Source organism: Cherax quadricarinatus, chromosome 25, assembly GCF_038502225.1.
Source record: "Cherax quadricarinatus isolate ZL_2023a chromosome 25, ASM3850222v1, whole genome shotgun sequence".
NCBI lineage: Eukaryota > Metazoa > Arthropoda > Malacostraca > Decapoda > Parastacidae > Cherax > Cherax quadricarinatus.
The window spans coordinates 753198-775904 of record NC_091316.1 but is presented as its reverse complement, the minus strand read 5'-3'; the positions used below and the strand labels follow the sequence as shown (position 1 = coordinate 775904).

Here is a 22707-nt window from a genome sequence, read left to right as displayed (position 1 = left end):
GGGTACTACAAAGTTGTGCTCTCTCCCCCTAGTGTTATGATTGCTTTGGTTCTCAGCCTTGACAAAATTGACAGCAAGATATTCTGGACACTGTTTGTGAGCAATTTTATGAACATGATTGAGCTTCAGCTGTTTTACTCTGTCTTCAACATTCAGCATATTCAACTGCTGTAATTCATCCTGGCCTACACGTTCTCTTGGACCCAGGTCCAGGATGAATCTTACCATTTTGTTCTGGGTGATTTGCAGTTTATCTTTCAGTTTTTTTTTTTTTTTGTCAAGGCAGAGTACGGTGAAGAGCAAGCGTAATCCATATGACACTGTATAAGGGCTAGACATAGGGTCCTGCGAGCCTCGGTAGGTAGACACTGTGCTTGTCTGCAGAGGAATTTCAGTCTGGCATTCGCTTTCTTTACTACACTGTTCCCTATCAATTCTCCTGACATACATGGGTCAAAGGGGATTCCCAGATATCTTACTGAGGAAACTGAAGTGATGGGTTCCCCATTACACTGGTCATTACAATTATTTACCCTTCTCAGTTTATGTGTGTAATGATAGTTTGTTGTCTACTAACCATTTGCTGCAGGACTCCAGTTCCAGTGTTAATACATTAGCTATATCTTGTGGGTCTTTACCTGACACTAACAGAGCACTGTCATCTGATAGTGATAATGGTTCTAACCTTGGTATGGGTGGAAACATTAGGACTTTTTTCTTAAGGCATCTGCTGTCCATGTTCACCTTTCGGTATAATAAGTACCTGGGTGTCAGTTAATTGTTGCGAGTCGCATCATGGGGACAAAATTAATCTAATTTGCCCGAAATGCTCTGCATAACAAGGGGCTTTCTATATAGCAGTATGTCATTGATGTCAGCTAGGCCTATATACCTTGCACATGTACTTGTAGAGAGACTGTTATTATTTTTAACTTTAAATATTCCTAACTCACCATCTCTATTGAGCTAAAATTTGAGATCACTCACTAGTACCAACTCCATAGCATGCTAATATTAGCAATATCTGCTTAATGCTACCAGCTACTTAGCTCGCTAATATTAAGAATTTTCGTCCATTGATACCAACTATCTATCTGGCCAATATTAGCATTCACCGCCCACTTACTAACTTCATAGATGGGCTAATATTAGCGATCAACACTTGTTAACATGAACTTCCTAGCTGATTTACATCTCACTACTAACAACTTTTTTACTTGATATTATTAGTGATCGCTGCACTCATTGAGGAGATGAAGTGCTTTATAACAATAGCTGTGAAAGGGTTGACTCATAGGGAACCTTTATAATTTTCAACAGTGAGTTCCAGGTTGTGTAGGGCGAGTGGGACGTGGGGGTAATTAGAGATTTTTGTGCCTTGTGTTATGCCTATGAGTTTTGCTGCAGTTCTGTTAATGAGTAAGTTTATATATGTACAGGTACACATAAATTCAGTTACACAAATTTAGGTGACTACAATTATCATACATAAGAGTATGATAACCAATGAAGGTCAGACGAAGTGACTAGGATAGCTTTGCCAGCTGTGAATGATTCTCTGAGTCATTACTTTTATAAGCAACTCTTAGATTTAATTTGGAGATTGCTCAAATAATAGTGTTATTGGAAATTTTATCATCCAAACTTTGATGTAGAAGGTTTGAAATGTGGATCAAGTTTGCTGGCAGACCTTGAAGTCATTGTCCGGGAAGACGGCTGCGACTTCGATATCTTTTTTCGTTAATTTTTGTCTTCGCTAATACAAAGGGTGAAAGTATTTAGCATATTAGTAAGAAATCTTATTTTTTACATTGTGATGTATTTACTTTAGCTATTATTTTAATTGTTTTAATATTTGAGGCAAAATTAGTGCAGAAAATGATACGGATAAAGTTTGTTGTGGAGAGGCGACGCACTGAGCATAGCATCCCCGGTCTTGTTCTTTGTACCTTTCTACCTCTTATTACACAATGTGAGTCTAGCTACTGCATTTCCGCTCGTACAATCTTCTCACTGGCAGTAAATTTTCATAAGATGATTATACGTATTGGGCAGTGTTAGTGAGTAGACAGCTGGTAGTTCTCGCCTGCTGCCATAATGTACTTGACTCTTGCTCTGAATACTCAAAATTAGGGAAATTATGGCTTTTGTAACTGATTGTGTATCACAAGAAACCTTTACAATTACGCCTAAGGTTACGACGACTACCCGCATTAGCCTAGAAGGTAAAATATTATAGGTAAAAGACATATACTGATCAGACATTTATTAAAAAAGGATTCGTCACAAATGGCTTTTGTCCTAATACAGACAACTATTCGGCGGAACTCCGATATTATTTTACACTTTTCAGTACGTACAAATGTACATCGTGCACTGTCAAATGGAGCAATTGAGACAAAGTGTATTAAGTTGTTTATATGGTAGCATACATAAAAAGTTCACTTCAGTGTGTTCAAAGTTTTATTTTAGAAAATAATATAAAAGGATAATGGATATACAAACTGCTAAAATTTTACTATCTTAGGCTACACAGATTGCTAGAATAATGAAAAAAAAAAAAAAATTGGCCGCAGTTGTCCTAGGTGTGTGGCATTTGAGCCCCTTGCTATTTTATGTGGAACAATTGTAGTTGTAGTTCATCTAAAACATTATGAAAGACTAACTAGCTGCCACATGTTAACTACTGTTAACTAGTGGCTACCTAAATAATAATAATAATAATATCTTACAGAAAGGCGCTCATTTTGCAGAGCATTTCAGGCAAATTAGGTCAGTTTTGTTGCAGGATGCGACCCACACCAGTCCACTAACACCCAGGTACCCATTTTACTGATGAGTGAAAATAGACAACCGGTGTAAGGAAACACGTCCGATGTTTCCACCCCTTTGCCGGAAATCGAACCTGGATGCCCACTGTGTGAAGTGAGAGCTTTTGCCACCAGGCCACAGGGCACCATTAACAGATACTAAAGCCCCTAGAGTGTATGCTTGAGAAAGCAATGGTTTCTTTAGAAATGTCCTTCATTTTCAGCCACCTGACCATAACGTGTTCGGTGTCATATAAATCTGGAACTTATCTTTAAATGCCAGTGTTTGAGAAGTGCCTATGCCTTTAGGGATTTCTGTATTTCTACAAGAAAAAATTGTCTGGTTCCCAGGTACTTTAGCCTTCTCTATGACCTCACCAACATAGTGGTGTGTTGGTTTAGAAATAATAAAATATAACTAGGAATGATTGGTTATGGTTTGCAGCATCTCAGTAATTGAATAAGACCTAGTAAAAATGTATAAAACAGGCTGGGGGGATGGGGGTAGGAGGGCCTTACCCATCCTCAAGAAAATTAACAAAAATTGAATATTTCCATTAATTTAAGGCTGATTTCAGACTATTTCTGCCCCTAAACCGACCAAACTCATCTCTATTTCAGAAGCTTATCTTCCATTCTTTCAAATGATGCCAAGAAATGGCTAATAAAACCATAAAAACCATTGTAGAAAACACAGTTGCTGTTTTAAACTAAATACTGGGTCAGAGTTCTGTTTTTTCATCTTGCAATGGGTGGAGCAGGATTTTTTTTTATACCAGGCCATGGGGGTGTTGACCACCAAAACCCTCTCCAGGTATACACACTGTACAGACCCATTCTGATAAGAGAATGAGTCAAAATTTACTGGTCTAAGCATTACCATGTATGTATTCTTAATGCCATTTCTTGTACTGTACATATGTATCATCTTGATAAACAAATATGCTTAGTATTACATTTATCTAGAAGTTTCTGTAATCCCACCTCTTTCTAATAAATGTTCAGAATCCTTTACAGACCCTTTGAGGAATGTGCCGACAATACAAGTTCCTTACGGTTTCCTGTCAACCCATAACAGTCCTTCCTGTTTCCTATACCATCTCTGGTGCATACTACATCAGTTTTCTTTCCCTTCATATGAGGTAATGATACAAGCCATTAATGTTTATATACATGACACAAATTCTGATTCCTTTGTGGATTCTGATCGTCATCCAGATAATGTTGAACATGGTAAAGAGTTAAAAGACTCTCCCGTCCCTGGCATACCCATTAACCACCAAGCTGTCTGTCACATACTAGTATGTCCGCTGAATCTATGTCTTTAGTGTACTAGTATGCAAATTCATAGAACCCTCACCTTTGCTGTGAGTGGCAAATTTTGGCCTAGACATGAGAGAATGGGTCAGTGTAGTGAGAGTGTGAAGTATGAAAAATAATCATGTCCCCCACAGAGTGCATGATGGAAACAGCTAACCTCTGACCTTGTGGTTGGGTTAAAATATCTACTTTGGGGCTTTTTCTAGGGCATTTTTTTTTTAATTTTTTTGTTTCTTGGTGTCAATAGATTGTCTGGAAGATATGCTAGTGAAATGGACAAGACTTGGCATGATAGAGAACTGGAATTGGCCTGAAATGTTCATCACACTATCAAGAAATGGTTGATTTTCCTAATGTTAAGTAGTTTACCTGGAGAGAGTTCCGGGGGTCAACGCCCCCGCGGCCCGGTCTGTGACCAGGCCTCCTAGTGGATCAGAGCCTGATCAACCAGGCTGTTGCTGCTGGCTGCATGCAAACCAACGTACGAGCTACAGCCCGGCTGATCAGGAACTGACTTTAGGTGCTTGTCCAGTGCCAGCTTGAAGACTGCCAGGGGTCTGTTGGTAATCCCCCTTACGTGTGCTGGGAGGCAGTTGAACAGTCTCGGGCCCCTGACACTTATTGTGTGGTCTCTTAACGTGCTAGTGACACCCCTGCTTTTCATTGGGGGGATGGTGCATCGTCTGCCAAGTCTTTTGCTTTCGTAGTGAGTGATTTTCGTGTGCAAGTTCGGTACTAGTCCCTCTAGGATTTTCCAGGTGTATATAATCATGTATCTCTCCCTCCTGCGTTCCAGGGAATACAGGTTTAGGAACCTCAAGCGCTCCCAGTAATTGAGGTGTTTTATCTCCGTTATGCGCGCCGTGAAAGTTCTCTGTACATTTTCTAGGTCGGCAATTTCACCTGCCTTGAAAGGTGCTGTTAGTGTGCAGCAATATTCCAGCCTAGATAGAACAAGTGACCTGAAGAGTGTCATCATGGGCTTGGCCTCCCTAGTTTTGAAGGTTCTCATTATCCATCCTGTCATTTTTCTAGCAGATGCGATTGATACAATGTTATGGTCCTTGAAGGTGAGATCATCCGACATGATCACTCCCAGGTCTTTGACGTTGGTGTTTCGCTCTATTTTGTGGCCAGAATTAGTAGTGCATGTTTTAATCTGCCCAAAATGCTTTGCATAACAAGGGGTTTTCCTAAAACATACTGTATAAATGTTTATTTCCCAAAACAGAAATGATACAGGCTTGCATTTTGGAACTAAAATTTGTATGTAATTGATCTGTACTACGTATTTGCAGTCAATCTTGCTTTTAATTCTTGTGAATGTGTATAGAGCATTTGAGTATCAGCATGCTTCTTGTAAGTGATGTAAATATAAAATAATAGATCTAATTTATTTTTCAGGACTGAACCAGAAGCAATGGCAGAGCTAGAGACAAAGGAAGAGGTACGTGTGACAACTATCACCTGGTATTGCTTCACGTCTCTATGAAGGTTGCCCAATATTATAATAATAATGATAATAATAATGTGTGGTGTGAATATTATGCAGGGAACTCGTAGCTTGGAGATGAGGAGGTGTAGGATTAATAAAAAGTATTATCCAGAGGGCCAGAGAGGGGTTGTTGAGGTGGTTTGGACATTAAGAAAGGATGGAACAAAATAGGATGACTTGGAGGGTAAATAAATCTGTAGTTGAGGGAAGGTGGGGTAGGGGATGTCCTAGGAAAGGTTGGAAGGAGGGGTTAAAGGAGATTTTGTGTGCGAGGGGTGCTTAGACATCCAGCAAGCGTTTGTGAGCGTGTTGGATAGGAGTGAGTTGAGGCAAGTGGTTTTTAGAACTTGATATGCTGTTGGAGTGTTAGCATGGTAACATTTATGAAGGGATTCAGGGAAACCAGCTAGCCAGACTTGAGTCCTGGAAGTGGGGGTACAGCACCTGCACTCTGAAGGGGAGAAAGGGTATTTGCAGTTTTGAACTGTAATATCAGCATGCCTCTGGCAAGACAGTGATGGAGTGAGTGATAAAGTTTTTTTTTTTTTTTTTTTTTTTTTTTTTTTTTTTTTTTTTTTTTTTTTTTTTTTTTTTTTTTTTAGTCCACCTTGATGGGAGAGAGCTGGTGATTTTTTTCTTTTTGTCTTATCGAGTACTGTATCTGCAACTGTATCAGTTTCTTATGTTTAAAAATTAATACAGTATGGTAATAATGAAAAGTAGTTCCTACATGTAGATATAATAAATAATAATTGGGTGTCTTGTTGAGGTTTTGATGAGTACTGTACTTATAACTTTGTTTTATTACACAGTGCATAAAGTATCTATGGTATCTTTGTGACTATTTTGAACTTTTCAGGAATGTAAAATGGTCAGTGACGATAAGAAGCAAAGTTTGGTAAATGAAGTTGATATCTGTGCCACCAAAGACACTGTAGAAGCAGTTGAACATTGTGGAAATGATGGAACTATAGATAAAATGGTGGAGGGTATTATAAAGGAGGAACCTGATGTGGAAAAGAATAATGAAATTAAAAACGCAGATAAAGTCAGTGGACTTGCACCAGAAAATGTGAAAAGCAATGAAAACGACAAAGAAAATATGGAAATCAAAGAAAATTGTAAGGAAAATATGGAAGTGAATGAAAATAAGAAAGATGCAGAGGTAAAGGATGCTAATTTGGAAAGTGAAAATGATTTAAACCTAGCAGCAGAAGACAGGACAGGGAAAGCCGAACAGGCAGATGTTGGGAAGAAAAGAGGACCAAAGAAGAAAACCGTAGAAAACAAAACTCAAAGAAAACCAGACAAAGGTAAGGCTTTTGGTTTTACTTTGACTGCATTTCAGTATGGGTTGTAGTCTTAAGTTAGACTTAACCCTTTCAGGGTCGATAGGCCCTCTCAGAGACTTGTTCTCAGGGTCAGCCAAATTTAAAAAAAAAAAAAATTGTTTTTTCTTATGAAAAGATAGATCTTTTCCCAATCATAATGACACCAAAAGTATGAAATTTGATGGAAAACTTAAAGAATTATGCTCTCGCGAAGTTAGCGGTCTCGACGATGTTTACGCATCAGCAATTTTGCCCACTTTGAGCCCTATTTTCGGCCAATTCAGTGTACTTGTCGACAAAAATCATAACTATTTCTCTAGAACTCCATTTTTTCTATCGAATGAGTACAAGAAACCACCCATTTACCAATTTCAACTATCCAATACAGTGGTCAGAATTTAGCAATTTTGCCAATTTCACACAAATTTCAAAAGATGCCAATTTCTGAATAGGGTCCAGAATAAACAAGAAAGACATTCCTGGCACTAAAATAACATTTCCTCTGTTCATTAGTCACGTTCCCATGCCTCTCTTACATTCTTTTGCTTTCCACTTTGAATTTTTATTCTCACAAAAAAATAGAAGATTTACTGTTATGCAGACTACTGCATTGGTGTAGAAATGGTATAAATAATATCAGTGCACTTGTGAAAGAATATTAGACTCACCAGTTGACGTGTATTGGACGCATAGCATGATTTGTTTACTTTCAAACTTTGGTAAAAATCGAACATTTCTGCTACTTTAAGCTCAATTTCAAGGTATTTTTCTTTGTAAAACCAGTCAAAATCATCTTAATTTCTGTAATATGTCTTCCATTCTATAAAATGAGACCAGGAAAACTAGAATACAACAATAAATACCATACGAAAATGCAGTGCAAAGTCGCTGTTTTAATCCAAAAACACGGTCAAAGTTTTTTTTTTCTCATTACGCACTGTGTGCTGCAGGATTTTTTTTATACCACACACACTGACCACATAGACCCATTCTTTCATATGTAGGCCTACCAGCTTTCTCTCACTAGATTTGAGGGCGTTAGAATTTAGGCGTACTAGTACATCAAAAACCCTGGCTCATAAGCCGTACTAGTACGGCCGAAACCCTGAAAGGGTTAAGGTTGCCTGAAATGCTCTGCATAACCATGGGCTTTGTTCATGCTAACAAATCTCACTCATTTCTGTTTGTTTGTTTTATAAACATTTTTTTTTTTTTCAACAAGTCGGCCGTCTCCCACCGAGGCAGGGTGACCCAAAAAAGAAAGAAAATCCCCAAAAAGAAAATACTTTCATCATCATTCAACACTTTCACCACACTCACACATTATCACTGTTTTTGCAGAGGTGCTCAGAATACAACAGTTTAGAAGCATATACGTATAAAGATACACAACATATCCCTCCAAACTGCCAATGTCCCAAACCCCTCCTTTAAAGTGCAGGCATTGTACTTCCCATTTCCAGGACTCAAGTCCGACTATGTGAAAATAACCGGTTTCCCTGAATCCCTTCACTAAATATTACCCTGCTCACACTCCAACAGATCGTCAGGTCCCAAGTATCATTCGTCTCCATTCACTCCTATCTAACACGCTCATGCACGCTTGCTGGAAGTCCAAGCCCCTCGCCCACTAAACCTCCTTTACCCCCTCTTTCCAACCCTTTCGAGGACGACCCCTACCCCTCCTTCCTTCCCCTATAGATTTATATGCTTTCCATGTCATTCTACTTTGGTCCATTCTCTCTAAATGACCAAACCACATCAACAACCCCTCTTCTGCCCTCTGACTAATGCTTTTATTAACTCCACACCTTCTCCTAATTTCCACACTCCGAATTTTCTGCATAATATTTACACCACACCTTAGACAGGACATCTCCACTGCCTCCAACCGTCTCCTCGCTGCTGCATTTACCACCCAAGCTTCACATCCATATAAGAGTGTTGGTACTACTATACTTTCATACATTCCCTTCTTTGCCTCCATAGATAACGTTTTTTGACTCCACATATACCTCAACGCACCACTCACCTTTTTTCCCTCATCAATTCTATGATTACCCTCATCCTTCATAAATCCATCCGATGACACGTCAACTCCCAAGTATCTGAAAACATTCACCTCTTCCATACTCCTCCTCCCCAATTTGATATCCAATTTTTCTTTATCTAAATCATTTGATACCCTCATCACCTTACTCTTTTCTATGTTCACTTTCAACTTTCTACCTTTACACACATTTTCAAACTCGTCCACTAACCTTTGCAGCTTTTCTTTAGAATCTCCCATAAGCACAGTATCATCAGCAAAAAGTAACTGTGTCAATTCCCATTTTGAATTTGATTCCCCATAATTTAATCCCATCCCTCTCCCGAACACCCTAGTATTTACTTCTTTTACAACCCCATCTATAAATATATTAAACAACCATGGTGACATTACACATCCCTGTCTAAGACCTACTTTTACCGGGAAGTAGTCTCCCTCTCTTTTACACACCCTAAACTGAGCCTCACTATCCTCATAAAAACTCTTTACAGCATTTATTAACTTACAACCTATTCCATATACTTGCAACATCTGCCACATTGCTCCTCTATCCACTCTATCATATGCCTTTTCTAAATCCATAAATGCAATAAAAACTTCCCTACCTTTATCTAAATACTGTTCACATATATGCTTCAATGTAAACACTTGATCTACACATCCCCTACCCACTCTGAAGCCTCCCTGCTCATTCGCAATCTTACATTCTGTCTTACCTCTAATTCTTTCAATTATAACCCTACCGTATACTTTTCCTGGTATACTCAGTAAACTTATTCCTCTATAATTTTTACAATCTCTTTTGTCCCCTTTCCCTTTATATAAAGGGACTATACATGCTCTCCTCCAATCCCTAGTTACCTTCCCCTTTCATACATTTATTAAACAAAAGTACCAACCAGTCCAACACTATATCCCCCCCTGCTTTTAACATTTCTGTCATGATCCCATCAGTTCCAGCTGCTTTACCCCCTTTCATTCTACGTAATGCCTCACGTACCTCCACCACACTTACATTCTGCTCTTCTTCACTCCTAAAAGATGGTATACCTCCCTGGCCAGTGCATGAAATTACCGCCTCCCTTTCTTCCTCAACATTTAAAAGTTCCTCAAAATATTCTCGCCATCTACCTAATACCTCCCTCTCCCCATCTACTAACTCCCCTACTCTGTTTTTAACTGACAAATCCATACTTTCCCTAGGCTTTCTTAACTTGTTTAACTCACTCCAAAATTTTTTCTTATTTTCATTAAAATTTCTTGACAGTGCCTCTCCCACTCTATCATCTGCTCTCCTTTTGCACTCTCTCACCACTCTCTTCACCTTTCTTTTACTCTCCATATACTCTGCTCTTCTTATAACACTTCTGCTTTGTAAAAACCTCTCATAAGCTACCTTTTTCTCTTTTATCACCCCCTTTACTTCATCATTCCACCAATCACTCCTCTTTCCTCCTGCCCCCACCCTCCTATTTACCTGGAGAGAGAGTTTCGGGGGTCAACGCCCCCGCGGCCCGGTCTGTGACCTGGCCTCCTATAACCACAAACTTCTGCCCCACATTCTAATACTGCATTTTTAAAACTATTCCAACCCTCTTCAACCCCCCCACTACTCATCTTTGCACTATCCCACCTTTCTGCCAATAGTCGCTTATATCTCGCCCAAATTTCCTCCTCCCTTAGTTTATACACTTTCACCTCCCTCTTACTTGTTGTTGCCACCTTCCTCTTTTCCCATCTACCTCTTACTCTAACTGTAGCTACAACTAAATAATGATCCGATATATCAGTTGCCCCTCTATAAACATGTACATCCTGGAGCCTACCCATCAACCTTTTATCCACCAATACATAATCTAACAAACTACTTTCATTACGTGCTATATCATACCTTGTATATTTATTTATCCTCTTTTTCATAAAATATGTATTACTTATTACCAAATTTCTTTCTACACATAGCTCAATTAAAGGTTCCCCATTTACATTGTATCATGTGGAAATAAACTTTGATCTAAGTTTTGCAAATTGAAAAAGTCAACTTGTGGAAATTGCTTGAGCTTTTTGAAAGTTGAAAAAATCTACTGATTTATCCACTGATGAAATGAGTATAAGTAAGGGGATGGTGTATAGTTTCATAATAAAGAAAATATTCCCAATTGCCCTCACAGATTTTTTAAATCTTATGAAAATCTTAAAAATAATTAAAGTTTGCATCTTACTAGCAGTAAAGGTCACACACATCTTGGCATCATCACTTGCTGTAGAGGCTATTGTTAACCCTTTCAGGGTTGGTCCCGTATATATATGGCTTGATAGAAAGTGTCAGTCCCATATTTATATGCCAAAATTCTAGTGCCTTCAAACCTGGTGGAAGAAAGCTGGTAGGCCTACATGTGAAAGAATGGGTCTGTATGGTCAGTGTGTACAGTATGAAAAAAAAAATCCTGCAGCATGCAGTGCATAGTGAAAAAAAAGAACTCCGACCGTGTTTTTGGTTTAAAACAGCGATTGTGCAGTGTATTTTTGTATGGTATTTATGGTTGCATTCTCGTTTCTTGGTCTCATTTGATAGAACGTAAGATATATTACAGAAATAGAGATGATTTTGATTGGTTTCACGATGAAAAGTGCCTTGAAATTGAGCTCAGAGTAGCGGAAATGTTCAAGAGTAAACAAATCACACCACGTGTCCAATACACGTCAACTGGTGAGTCTAATATTCTTTCACAAGTGTGCTGATATTTATACCATTTTTACAATAATGCAGTAGTCTGCATAACAGTAAATCTTCTATTTTTTGTGAGAATAAAAATTCAAAATGGAAAGCAAGAGTAACATAAGAGGGGCCTGGAGACGTGACTATGAAATTAGAGACGTTACTATGAAATTAGAGAAATTAGGGTTGCTAATGAATCAAAGACTCATTATAGGACGAAGGTGAAGGAAAAAGTAGGACCTCTAAAAATTGGGAATGGACAGCTGACGGATAACAAACTGGAAATGTGTTCCCTATTTAATGACAATTTTTTGTCAGTTTTTACACAGGAAGACATAAATGAGATTCCAGAAATTAACGATAATTCAGTTCCTGATAAATTCAAATTAACTAGTATTACTTTCACGAGGGACATGGTTATCAAACAGATAGACAAACTGAAGCAAAATAAGCCCCGGGGAATTGTTTTCCAGGGTACTTAAAGAATGCAAGATGAAACTTAGTCAGCCATTAACGAGTGTGTTTAATTCGTCCATCCTTACTGGTGTTGTGCCTGAGATGTGGAAGGTGGCTAATTTTTTTTTTTTTTTTTTTTTTTAAACAAGTTGGCCGTCTCCCACCGAGGCAGGGTGACCCAAAAAAGAAAGAAAATCCTCAAAAAGAAAATACTTTCATCATCATTCAACACTTTCACCACACTCACACATTATCACTGTTTTTGCAGAGGTGCTCAGAATACAACAGTTTAGAAGCATACACATATAAAGATACACAACATATCCCTCCAAACTGCCAATATTCCAAACCCCTCCTTTAAAGTGCAGGCATTGTACTTCCCATTTCCAGGACTCAAGTCTGACTATATGAAAATAACCGGTTTCCCTGAATCCCTTCACTAAATATTACCCTGCTCACACTCCAACAGATCGTCAGGTCCCAAGTACCATTCGTCTCCATTCACTCCTATCTAACACGCTCACGCACGCTTGCTGGAAGTCCAAGCCCCTTGCCCACAAAACCTCCTTTACCCCCTCTCTCCAACCCTTTCGAGGACGACCCCTACCCCGCCTTCCTTCCCCTATAGATTTATATGCTTTCCATGTCATTCTACTTTGATCCATTCTCTCTAAATGACCAAACCACCTCAACAACCCCTCTTCTGCCCTCTGACTAATACTTTTATTAACTCCACACCTTTTCCTAATTTCCACACTCCGAATTTTCTGCATAATATTTACACCACACATTGCCCTTAAACAGGACATCTCCACTGCCTCCAACCGTCTCCTCGCTGCTGCATTTACCACCCAAGCTTCACACCCATATAAGAGTGTTGGTACTACTATACTTTCATAAATTCCCTTCTTTGCCTCCATAGATAACGTTTTTTGACTCCACATATACCTCAACGCACCACTCACCTTTTTTCCCTCATCAATTCTATGATTAACCTCATCCTTCATAAATCCATCCGCCGACACGTCAACTCCCAAGTATCTGAAAACATTCACTTCTTCCATACTCCTCCCCAATTTGATATCCAATTTTTCTTTATCTAAATCATTTGATACCCTCATCACCTTACTCTTTTCTATGTTCACTTTCAACTTTCTACCTTTACACACATTCCCAAACTCATCCACTAACCTTTGCAATTTTTCTTTAGAATCTCCCATAAGCACAGTATCATCAGCAAAAAGTAACGGTGTCAATTCCCATTTTGAATTTGATTCCCCAAAATTTAATCCCACCCCTCTCCCGAACACCCTAGCATTTACTTCCTTTACAACCCCATCTGTAAATATATTAAACAACCATGGTGACATTACACATCCCTGTCTAAGACCTACTTTTACCGGGAAGTAGTCTCCCTCTCTTCTACACACTCTAACCTGAGCCTCACTATCCTCATAAAAACTCTTTACAGCATTTAATAACTTACCACCTATTCCATATACTTGCAACATCTGCCACATTGCTCCTCTATCCACTCTATCATATGCCTTTTCTAAATCCATAAATGCAATAAAAACTTCCCTACCTTTATCTAAATACTGTTCACATATATGCTTCAATGTAAACACTTGATCTAATGTTGTTCCTATATAATGTGGCTAATGTGGTTCCTATATTCAGATAAGGGGATAAGTTCATTCCTTCAAATTACCGTCCAATAAGCCTGACATCTATAGTAGGCAGTTTTTTTTTTTTTTCAACTAATCGGCTGTCTCCCACCAAAAAAGAAAGAAAATCTCCAATATGAAAATACTTTCATCATCATTCAACACTTTAACCTCACTCACACATAATCACTGTTTTTGCAGAGGTGCTCAGAATACAACAGTTTAGAAGCATATACATATACAGATACACAACATATCCCTCCAAACTGCCAATATCCCAAACCCCTCCTTTAGAGTGCAGGCATTGTACTTCCCATTTCCAGGACTCAAGTCCGGCTATATAAAAATAACCGGTTTCCCTGAATCCCTTCACTAAATATTACAGTGCTCACACTCCAACAGCTCATCAGGTCCCAAATACCATTCGTCTCCATTCACTCCTATCTAACATGCTCATGCACTCTTGCTGGAAGTCCAAGCTCCTCGGCCACAAAACCTCCTTTAACTCCTCCCTCCAACCTTTTCGAGGACGACCCCTACCCCGCCTTCCTGTCTCTACAGATTTATATGCTTTCCATGTCATTCTGCTTTGATCCATTCTCTCTAAGTGACCAAACCACCTCAACAACCCCCTTCAGCCCTCTGACTAATACTTTTATTAACTCCACACCTTCTCCTAATTTCCACACTCCGAAATTTCTGCATAATATTCACACCACACATTGCCCTTAGACAGGACATCTCCACTGCTTCCAACCGCTTCGTCGCTGCGGCATTTCCAACCCAAGCTTCACACCCATATAAGAATGTTGGTACTACTATACTTTCATACATTCCCTTCTTTGCCTCCAAAGATAACGTTTTTTGTCTCCACATATAACTCAACGCACCACTCACCTTTTTCCTTCATCAATTCTATGATTAACTTCATCCTTCATAAATCCATCCGCCGACACATCAACTCCCAAATATCTGAAAACATTCACTTCTTCCATACTCCTCCTCCCCAATTTGATATTCAACTTTTCTTTATCTAAATCATTTGATACTCTCATCACCTTGTTCTTTTCTATGTTCACTTTCAACTTTCTACCTTTTTACACCTTATACACACCAATCACTCCTCTTTCCTCCTGCACTCACTCTCCTATAACCATAAACTTCTGCCCCACATTCTAATACTGCAATTTTAAAACTTTCCAACCCTCTTCAACCCCCCCACTACTCATACTTGCACCAGCCCACCTTACTGCCAATAGTTGCTTATATCTCACCCGAACTTCCTCCTCCCTTAGTTTATACACTTTCACCTCCCTTTTACTTGTTGTTGTCATTTTCCTCTTGTCCCATCTACCTCTTACTCTAACTGTAGTTACAACTAAATAATGATCCAATATATCAGTTGTTCCTCTATAAACGTGCACATCCTGGAGCCTACCCATCAACCTTTTATCCACCAATACATAATCTAATAAACTACTTTCATTACGTGCTATATCATACCTTGTATATTTATATTTATTATATATATTTGGAATAAGAATCTTTTCTCCGTAAGCCATGCGTGTTGTAAAAGTCAACTAAAATGCCGGGAACAATGGGCTAGTAACCCCTTTTCCTGTAAAGATTACTAAAAAGAATAAGAAGAAGAAAATTGTCAAAGTGGGAAGTCTGAATGTGCGTGGATGTTGTGCAGATGATAAGAAAGAGATGATTGTGGATGTTATGAATGAGAAGAAGCTGGATGTCCTGGCTTTAAGTGAAACAAAGCTGAAGGGGGTGGGAGAGTTTCAGTGGAGAGGAATAAATGGGATTAGGTCAGGGGTTTCAAATAGAGTTAGAGCTAAAGAAGGAGTAGCAATAATGTTGAAGGATAATCTATGGCAGGAAAAGAGGGACTATAAATGTATTAATTCAAGGATTATGTGGAGTAAAATAAAGATTGGATGTGAAAAGTGGGTTATAATAAGCGTGTATGCACCTGGAGAAGAGAGAAGTGTAGAGGAGAGAGAGAGATTTTGGGAAATGTTGAGTGAATGCATGGGGAGTTTTGAATCAAGTGTGAGAGTAATGGTGGTTGGGTATTTCAATGCTAAAGTGGGTAAAAATGTTATGGAGGGAGTAGTAGGTAAATTTGGGGTGCCAGGGGTAAATGTAAATGGGGAGCCTTTAATTGAGCTATGTGTAGAAAGAAATTTGGTAATAAGTAATACATATTTTATGAAAAAGAGGATAAATAAATATACAAGGTATGATGTAGCACGTAATGAAAGTAGTTTATTAGATTATGTATTGGTGGATAAAAGGTTGATGGGTAGGCTCCAGGATGTACATGTTTATAGAGGGGCAACTGATATATCGGATCATTATTTAGTTGTAGCTACAGTTAGAGTAAGAGGTAGATGGGAAAAGAGGAAGGTGGCAACAACAAGTAAGAGGGAGGTGAAAGTGTATAAACTAAGGGAGGAGGAAGTTCGGGTGAGATATAAGCGACTATTGGCAGAAAGGTGGGTTAGTGCAAAGATGAGTAATGGGGGGGGGGGTTGAAGAGGGTTGGAATAGTTTTAAAAATGCAGTATTAGAATGTGGGGCAGAAGTTTGTGGTTATAGGAGGGTTGGGGCAGGAGGAAAGAGGAGTGATTGGTGGAATGATGAAGTAAAGGGTGTGATAAAAGAGAAAAAGGTAGCTTATGAGAGGTTTTTACAAAGCAGAAGTGTTAAAAGAAGAGCAGAGTATATGGAAAGTAAAAGAAAGATTAAGAGAATGGTGAGAGTGCAACAAGAGAGCAGATGATAGATAGAGTGGGAGAGGCACTGTCAAGAAATTTTAATGAAAATAAGAAAATTTTTTGGAGTGAGTTAAACAAGTTAAGAAAGCCTAGGGAAAGTATGGATTTGTCAGTTAAAAACAGAGTAGGGGAGTTAGTAGATGGGGAGATGGAGCTATTAGGTAGATAGCGAGAATATTTTGAGGAACTTTTAAATGTTAAGGAAGAAAGAGAGGCAGTAATTTCATGCACTGGTCAGGGAGGTATGCCATATTTTAGGAGTGAAGGAGAGCAGAATGTAAGTGTGGGGGAGGTACGTGAGGCATTACGTAGAATGAAAGGGGGTAAAGCAGCTGGAACTGATGGGATCATGACAGAAATGTTAAAAGCAGGGGGGGATATAGTGTTGGAGTGGTTGGTACTTTTGTTTAATAAATGTTTGAAAGAGGGGAAGGTACCTAGGGATTGGCAGAGAGCATGTATAGTCCCTTTATATAAAGGGAAAGGAGACAAAAGAGACTGTAAAAATTATAGAGGAATAAGTTTACTGAGTATACCAGGAAAAGTGTACGGTAGGGTTATAATTGAAAGAATTAGAGGTAAGAGAATGTAGGATTGCGGATGAGCAAGGAGGTTTCAGAGTGGGTAGGGGATGTGTAGATCAAGTGTTTACATTGAAGCATATATGTGAACAGTATTTAGATAAAGGTAGGGAAGTTTTTATTGCATTTATGGATTTAGAAAAGGAATATGATAGAGTGGATAGAGGAGCAATGTGGCAGATGTTGCAAGTATATGGAATAGGTGGTAAGTTATTAAATGCTGTAAAGAGTTTTTATGAGGATAGTGAGGCTCAGGTTAGGGTGTGTAGAAGAGAGGGAGACTACTTCCCGGTAAAAGTAGGTCTTAGACATGGATGTGTAATGTCACCATGGTTGTTTAATATATTTATAGATGGGGTTGTAAAGGAAGTAAATGCTAGGGTGTTCGGGAGAGGGGTGGGATTAAATTTTGGGGAATCAAATTCAAAATGGGAATTGACACAGTTACTTTTTGCTGATGATACTGTGCTTATGGGAGATTCTAAAGAAAAATTGCAAAGGTTAGTGGATGAGTTTGGGAATGTGTGTAAAGGTAGAAAGTTGAAAGTGAACATAGAAAAGAGTAAGGTGATGCGGGTATCAAATGATTTAGATAAAGAAAAATTGGATATCAAATTGGGGAGGAGGAGTATGGAAGAAGTGAATGTTTTCAGATACTTGGGAGTTGACGTGTCGGTGGAAGGATTTATGAAGGATGAGGTTAATCATAGAATTGATGAGGGAAAAAAGGTGAGTGGTGCGTTGAGGTATATGTGGAGTCAAAAAACGTTATCTATGGAGGCAAAGAAGGGAACGTATGAAAGTATAGTAGTACCAACACTCTTATATGGGTGTGAAGCTTGGGTGGTAAATGCAGCAGCGAGGAGACGGTTGGAGGCAGTGGAGATGTCCTGTTTAAGGGCAATGTGTGGTGTAAATATGCAGAGAATTCGGAGTGTGGAAATTAGGAAAAGGTGTGGAGTTAATAAAAGTATTAGTCTTGGGCAGAAGAGGGGTTGTTGAGGTGGTTTGGTCATTTAGAGAGAATGGATCAAAGTAGAATGACATGGAAAGTATATAAATCTAATGGGGAAGGAAGGCGGGGTAGGGGTCGTCCTCGAAAGTGTTGGAGAGAGGGGGTAAAGGAGGTTTTGTGGGCAAGGGGGTTGGACTTCCAGCAAGCGTGCATGAGCGTGTTAGATGGGAGTGAATGGAGACGAATGGTACTTGGGACCTGACGATCTGTTGGAGTGTGAGCAGGGTAATATTTAGTGAAGGGATTCAGGGAAACCGGTTATTTTCATATAGTCGCACTTGAGTCCTGGAAATGGGAAGTGCAATGCCTGCACTTTAAAGGAGGGGTTTGGGATATTGGCAGTTTGGAGGGATATGTTGTGTATCTTTATATGTGTATGCTTCTAAACTGTTGTATTCTGAGCACCTCTGCAAAAACAGTGATAATGTGTGAGTGTGGTGAAAGTGTTGAATGATGATGAAAGTATTTTCTTTTTGGGGATTTTCTTTCTTTTTTGGGTCACCCTGCCTCTGTGGGAGACGGCCGATTTGTTGAAAAAAAAAAAAAGTATTACTTATTACCAAACCTCTTTCTACACATAGCTCAATTAAAAGCTCCCATTTTCATTTACCCCTGGCACCCCAGATTTCCCTACTACTCCCTCGACAACATTTTTACCCACTTTAGCATTGAAATCCTCAACCACAAGTGCTCTCACACTTGGTTCAAAATTCCCCACACATTCACTCGACATTTCCCAAAATCTCTCTCTCCCCTCTACACTTCTATCTTCTCCAGGTGCATATACGCTTACTATAACCCACTTTTAACATTCAACTTTTATTTTACTCCACATAATTCTTGAATTAATACATTTATAGTCCCTCTTTTCCTGTCACAGCTTATCCTTTAACATTATTGTTACTCCTTCTTTAGCTCTAACTATTTGAAAGCTCTGACCTGATCCCATTTATTCCTCTCCACCGAAACTCTCCCACCCCCTTCAGCTTTGTTTCACTTAAAGCCAGGACATCCAGCTTCTCATTCATAACATCCACAATCATCTCTTTCTTATCATCCGCACAACATCCACGCACATTCAGACATTCCACTTTGACAGTTTTCTTCTTATTCTTTTTAATAATTATCACAGGAAAAGGGGTTACTAGCCCATTGTTCCTGGCATTTTAGTTGACTTTTACAACACGCATGGCTTACGGAGGAAAGATTCTTATTCCACTTCCCCATTTATATAAAAGGAAAAGTAATAAGAACAAGAACTATTAAGATAAAATCAAAGAAAACTCAGATGAGTGTGTATAAATAAACGTGTACATGTATGTGTAGTGTGACCTAAGTGTAAGTAGAAGTAGCAAGACGTACCTGTAATCTTGCATATTTATGAGACAGACAAAAGACACCAGCAATCCTACCATCATGTAAAACAATTGCAGACTTTCGTTTTACACTCACATGGCAGGATGGTAGTACCTCCCTGGGTGGTTGATGTCTACCAACCTACTACATTATTAGAATTAATTATAGTTGACATTATTAGAATTCACCTTGACGAGCATAATTTGATTAATGAATCTCAGCATTGGTTCACGAGAGGTTGTTCCTGCCTGATAAATTTACTGACGTTCTTCAATAGAGCATTTGAGGCATTAGACAGTGATAATGAATATGATATTGTTTATTTGGATTTTAGTAAAGCCTTCGACAGAGTACGTACCTCACAAGAGACTCTTAAGAAAATTGGCAGCTCATGATATAGGAGGTAATGTTCTAGCGTGGATAGAGGCATGGCTTACCAACAGAAAGCAGAGAATTTCCATTAATAGGGTCAAATCTGAATGGGGATTAGTCACTAGTGGCATTCCACAAGGATCAGTTTTGGGCCCTCCGTTGTTCACAATTTACATTAATGACCTTGATGAAGGGATTATGAGTGACATGAGTAAATTTACTGATGATACAAAGATGGTGGACCCTTGGTTTTCGTAATTAATCATTCAAGGAATGCACAACAGGTGCATCATTGTCAGTGTTCAGCATTTCTTTGATGTCAGCTTCCTGTAACTCCATTAGCACACAGTCAAGATGAGTAAATAGAATTGTCAATGCTTATTGCTTGGGTATGTTTATTCTGTTAGTGGGTTGGATCTGTGAAGGACTTGCCTAGTATGGGCCAACAGGCCTACTGCAGTGTTCCTCCTTTTATGTTATTATGTACCCACGACACCAATCATAACCATCCCCTCCCACTCATATATCTGTCCAGTCTCTTTTTAAAGCTACCCAGGGTTCTATCGAAGCTAAAACCTTGGGTAGTTTCAAATTTAGCTGACATTATTTCAGTTATAGCTGACATTATTAGAAGTCACCTTGAAGAGCATAATTTGATTAAAGAATCTCAGCATGGGCTCACGAGAGGTCGTTCCTGTCTGACAAATTTACTGACGTTCTTCAATAGAACATTTGAGGCAGTGAACAGTGATAAAGAATATGATATTGTTTATTTGGATTTTAGTAAAGCCTTTGATAGAGTACCTCACAAGAGACTCTTAAGAAAAGTGGCAGCTCATGGTATAGGAGGTAAAGTTTTAGCATGGATAGAGGCATGGCTTACCAATAGAAAGCAGAGAGTTTCCATTAATGGGGTCAAATCAGAATGGGGATTAGTTACTAGTGGTATTCCACAAGGATCAGTTTTAGGCCCTCTTTTGTTCATAATTTAAATTAATGACCTTGATGAAGGGATTATGATTGACATGAGTAAAGTTGCTGATGATACAAAGATAGGTCGTATAATTCATTGACGAGAGTAGCAGTGAACTTCATGAGGATTTGGACAAATTAATGTCTTGGTCTGAAAAATGGCAGATGAAGTTCAATGTGGATAAGTGTAAGGGTACTAGCCCTTGGTAATGAAAACAACCCTCGAAGCTATAAACTAGGTGAAGTAGAGCTTGATCATACAGAATGTGAAAAAGACTTGGGAGTCATGGTAAGCAGAAATCTAAAGCCAAGACAGCAGTGCCTTAGTGTGCGCAACAAGGCTAACAGATTACTAGGGTTTATCTCTAGAAGTATAAATAACAGAAGTCCAAAAGTTATTTTACAGCTCTGTACCTCACTAGTGAGACCTCATTTAGATTATGCTGCTCAGTTTTGGTCTCCTTACTGCAGGATGGATATAGACTTATTGGAGAACATACAGAGAAGAAAGACTAAAATGATTTACTGTGTAAGGAAGCATATATGTGAACGGTATTTAGATAAAGGTAGGGAAGTTTTTATTGCATTTATGGATTTAGAAAAGGCATATGATAGAGTGGATAGGGGAGCAATGTGGCAGATGTTGCAAGTATATGGAATAGGTGGTAAGTTACTAAATGCTGTAAAGAGTTTTTATGAGGATAGTGAGGCTCAGGTTAGGGTGTGTAGAAGATAGGGAGACTACTTCCCGGTAAAAGTAGGTCTTAGACAGGGATGTGTAATGTCACCATGGTTGTTTAATATAGTTATAGATGGGGTTGTAAAAGAAGTAAATGCTAGGGTGTTCGGGAGAAGGCTGGGATTAAATTATGGGGCATCAAATACAAAATGGGAATTGACACAGTTACTTTTTGCTGATGATACTGTGCTTATGAGAGATTCTAAAGAAAAATTGCAAAGGTTAGTGGACGAGTTTGAGAGTGTGTGTAAAGGTAGAAAGTTGAAAGTGAACATAGAAAAGAGTAAGGTGATGAGGGTATCAAATGATATAGATAAAGAAAAATTGGAAATCAAATTGGGGAGGAGGAGTATGGAAGAAGTGAATGTTTTCAGATATTTGGGAGCTGACGTGTCAGCGGATGAATTTATGAAGGATGAGGTTAATCATAGAAATGATGAAGGAAAAAAGGCGAGTGGTGCATTGAGGTATATGTGGAGACAAAAAAAGTTATCTTTAGAGGCAGAGAAGGGATTGTATGGAAGTATAGTACAGTGGACCCCCGCATAGCGAACTTAATCCGTGCAAGAGGGCTGGTCGTTATGCGAAATGTTCGCTATGCGAATTAATTTTCCCCATAAGAAATAATGGAAATAAAATTAATCCGTGCAAGACACCCAAAAGTATGAAAAAAAATTTTTTTACCACAAAAAAATGTTAATTTTAGTACTCACAAACTGAAAAAGGCATGCACAATTACATGACACTTACTTTTATTGAAGATCTGGTGATGATTGATGGGATGGGAGGAGGGGAGAGAGAGTGTTAGTGTTTAGAAGGGGAATCCCCTTCCATTATGACTTGAGGTAGCAAGTCCTTTTCTGGGGTTACTTCCCTTCTTCTTTTAATGCCACTAGGACCAGCTTCAGAGTCACTGGACTTCTTTCGCACAACATATCTGTCCATAGTGGCCTGTACCTCTCGTTCCTTTATGACTTTCCTAAAGTGTTTCACAACAGTGTCATTGTAATAGTCACCAGCACGGCTTGCAATAGC

The 22707-nt window shown here is 38.9% G+C and overlaps 1 protein-coding gene across 4 annotated transcripts in view; it reads left to right on the top strand.

Moving 5' to 3' along the window:
* Positions 1–1724: 1724 nt before the first annotated feature.
* The window catches only part of LOC128690056 (titin homolog), a 79546-nt gene continuing 58563 nt past the window's right edge, over positions 1725–22707 (top strand). The window contains exons 1-3 of one of the 4 annotated variants that reach the window (XM_053778611.2): positions 1725–1789; positions 5535–5577; positions 6485–6938. In XM_053778611.2, the coding sequence (XP_053634586.1) occupies positions 5551–5577; positions 6485–6938 (481 nt within the window). In that variant the 5' untranslated portion in view covers positions 1725–1789; positions 5535–5550. Of the gene's footprint in view, positions 1790–1876; positions 1973–2086; positions 2226–3866; positions 3953–5534; positions 5578–6484; positions 6939–22707 lie in introns of those variants that run through there. The other 3 variants (XM_053778609.2, XM_053778610.2, XM_053778608.2) reach the window with 3 other exon arrangements.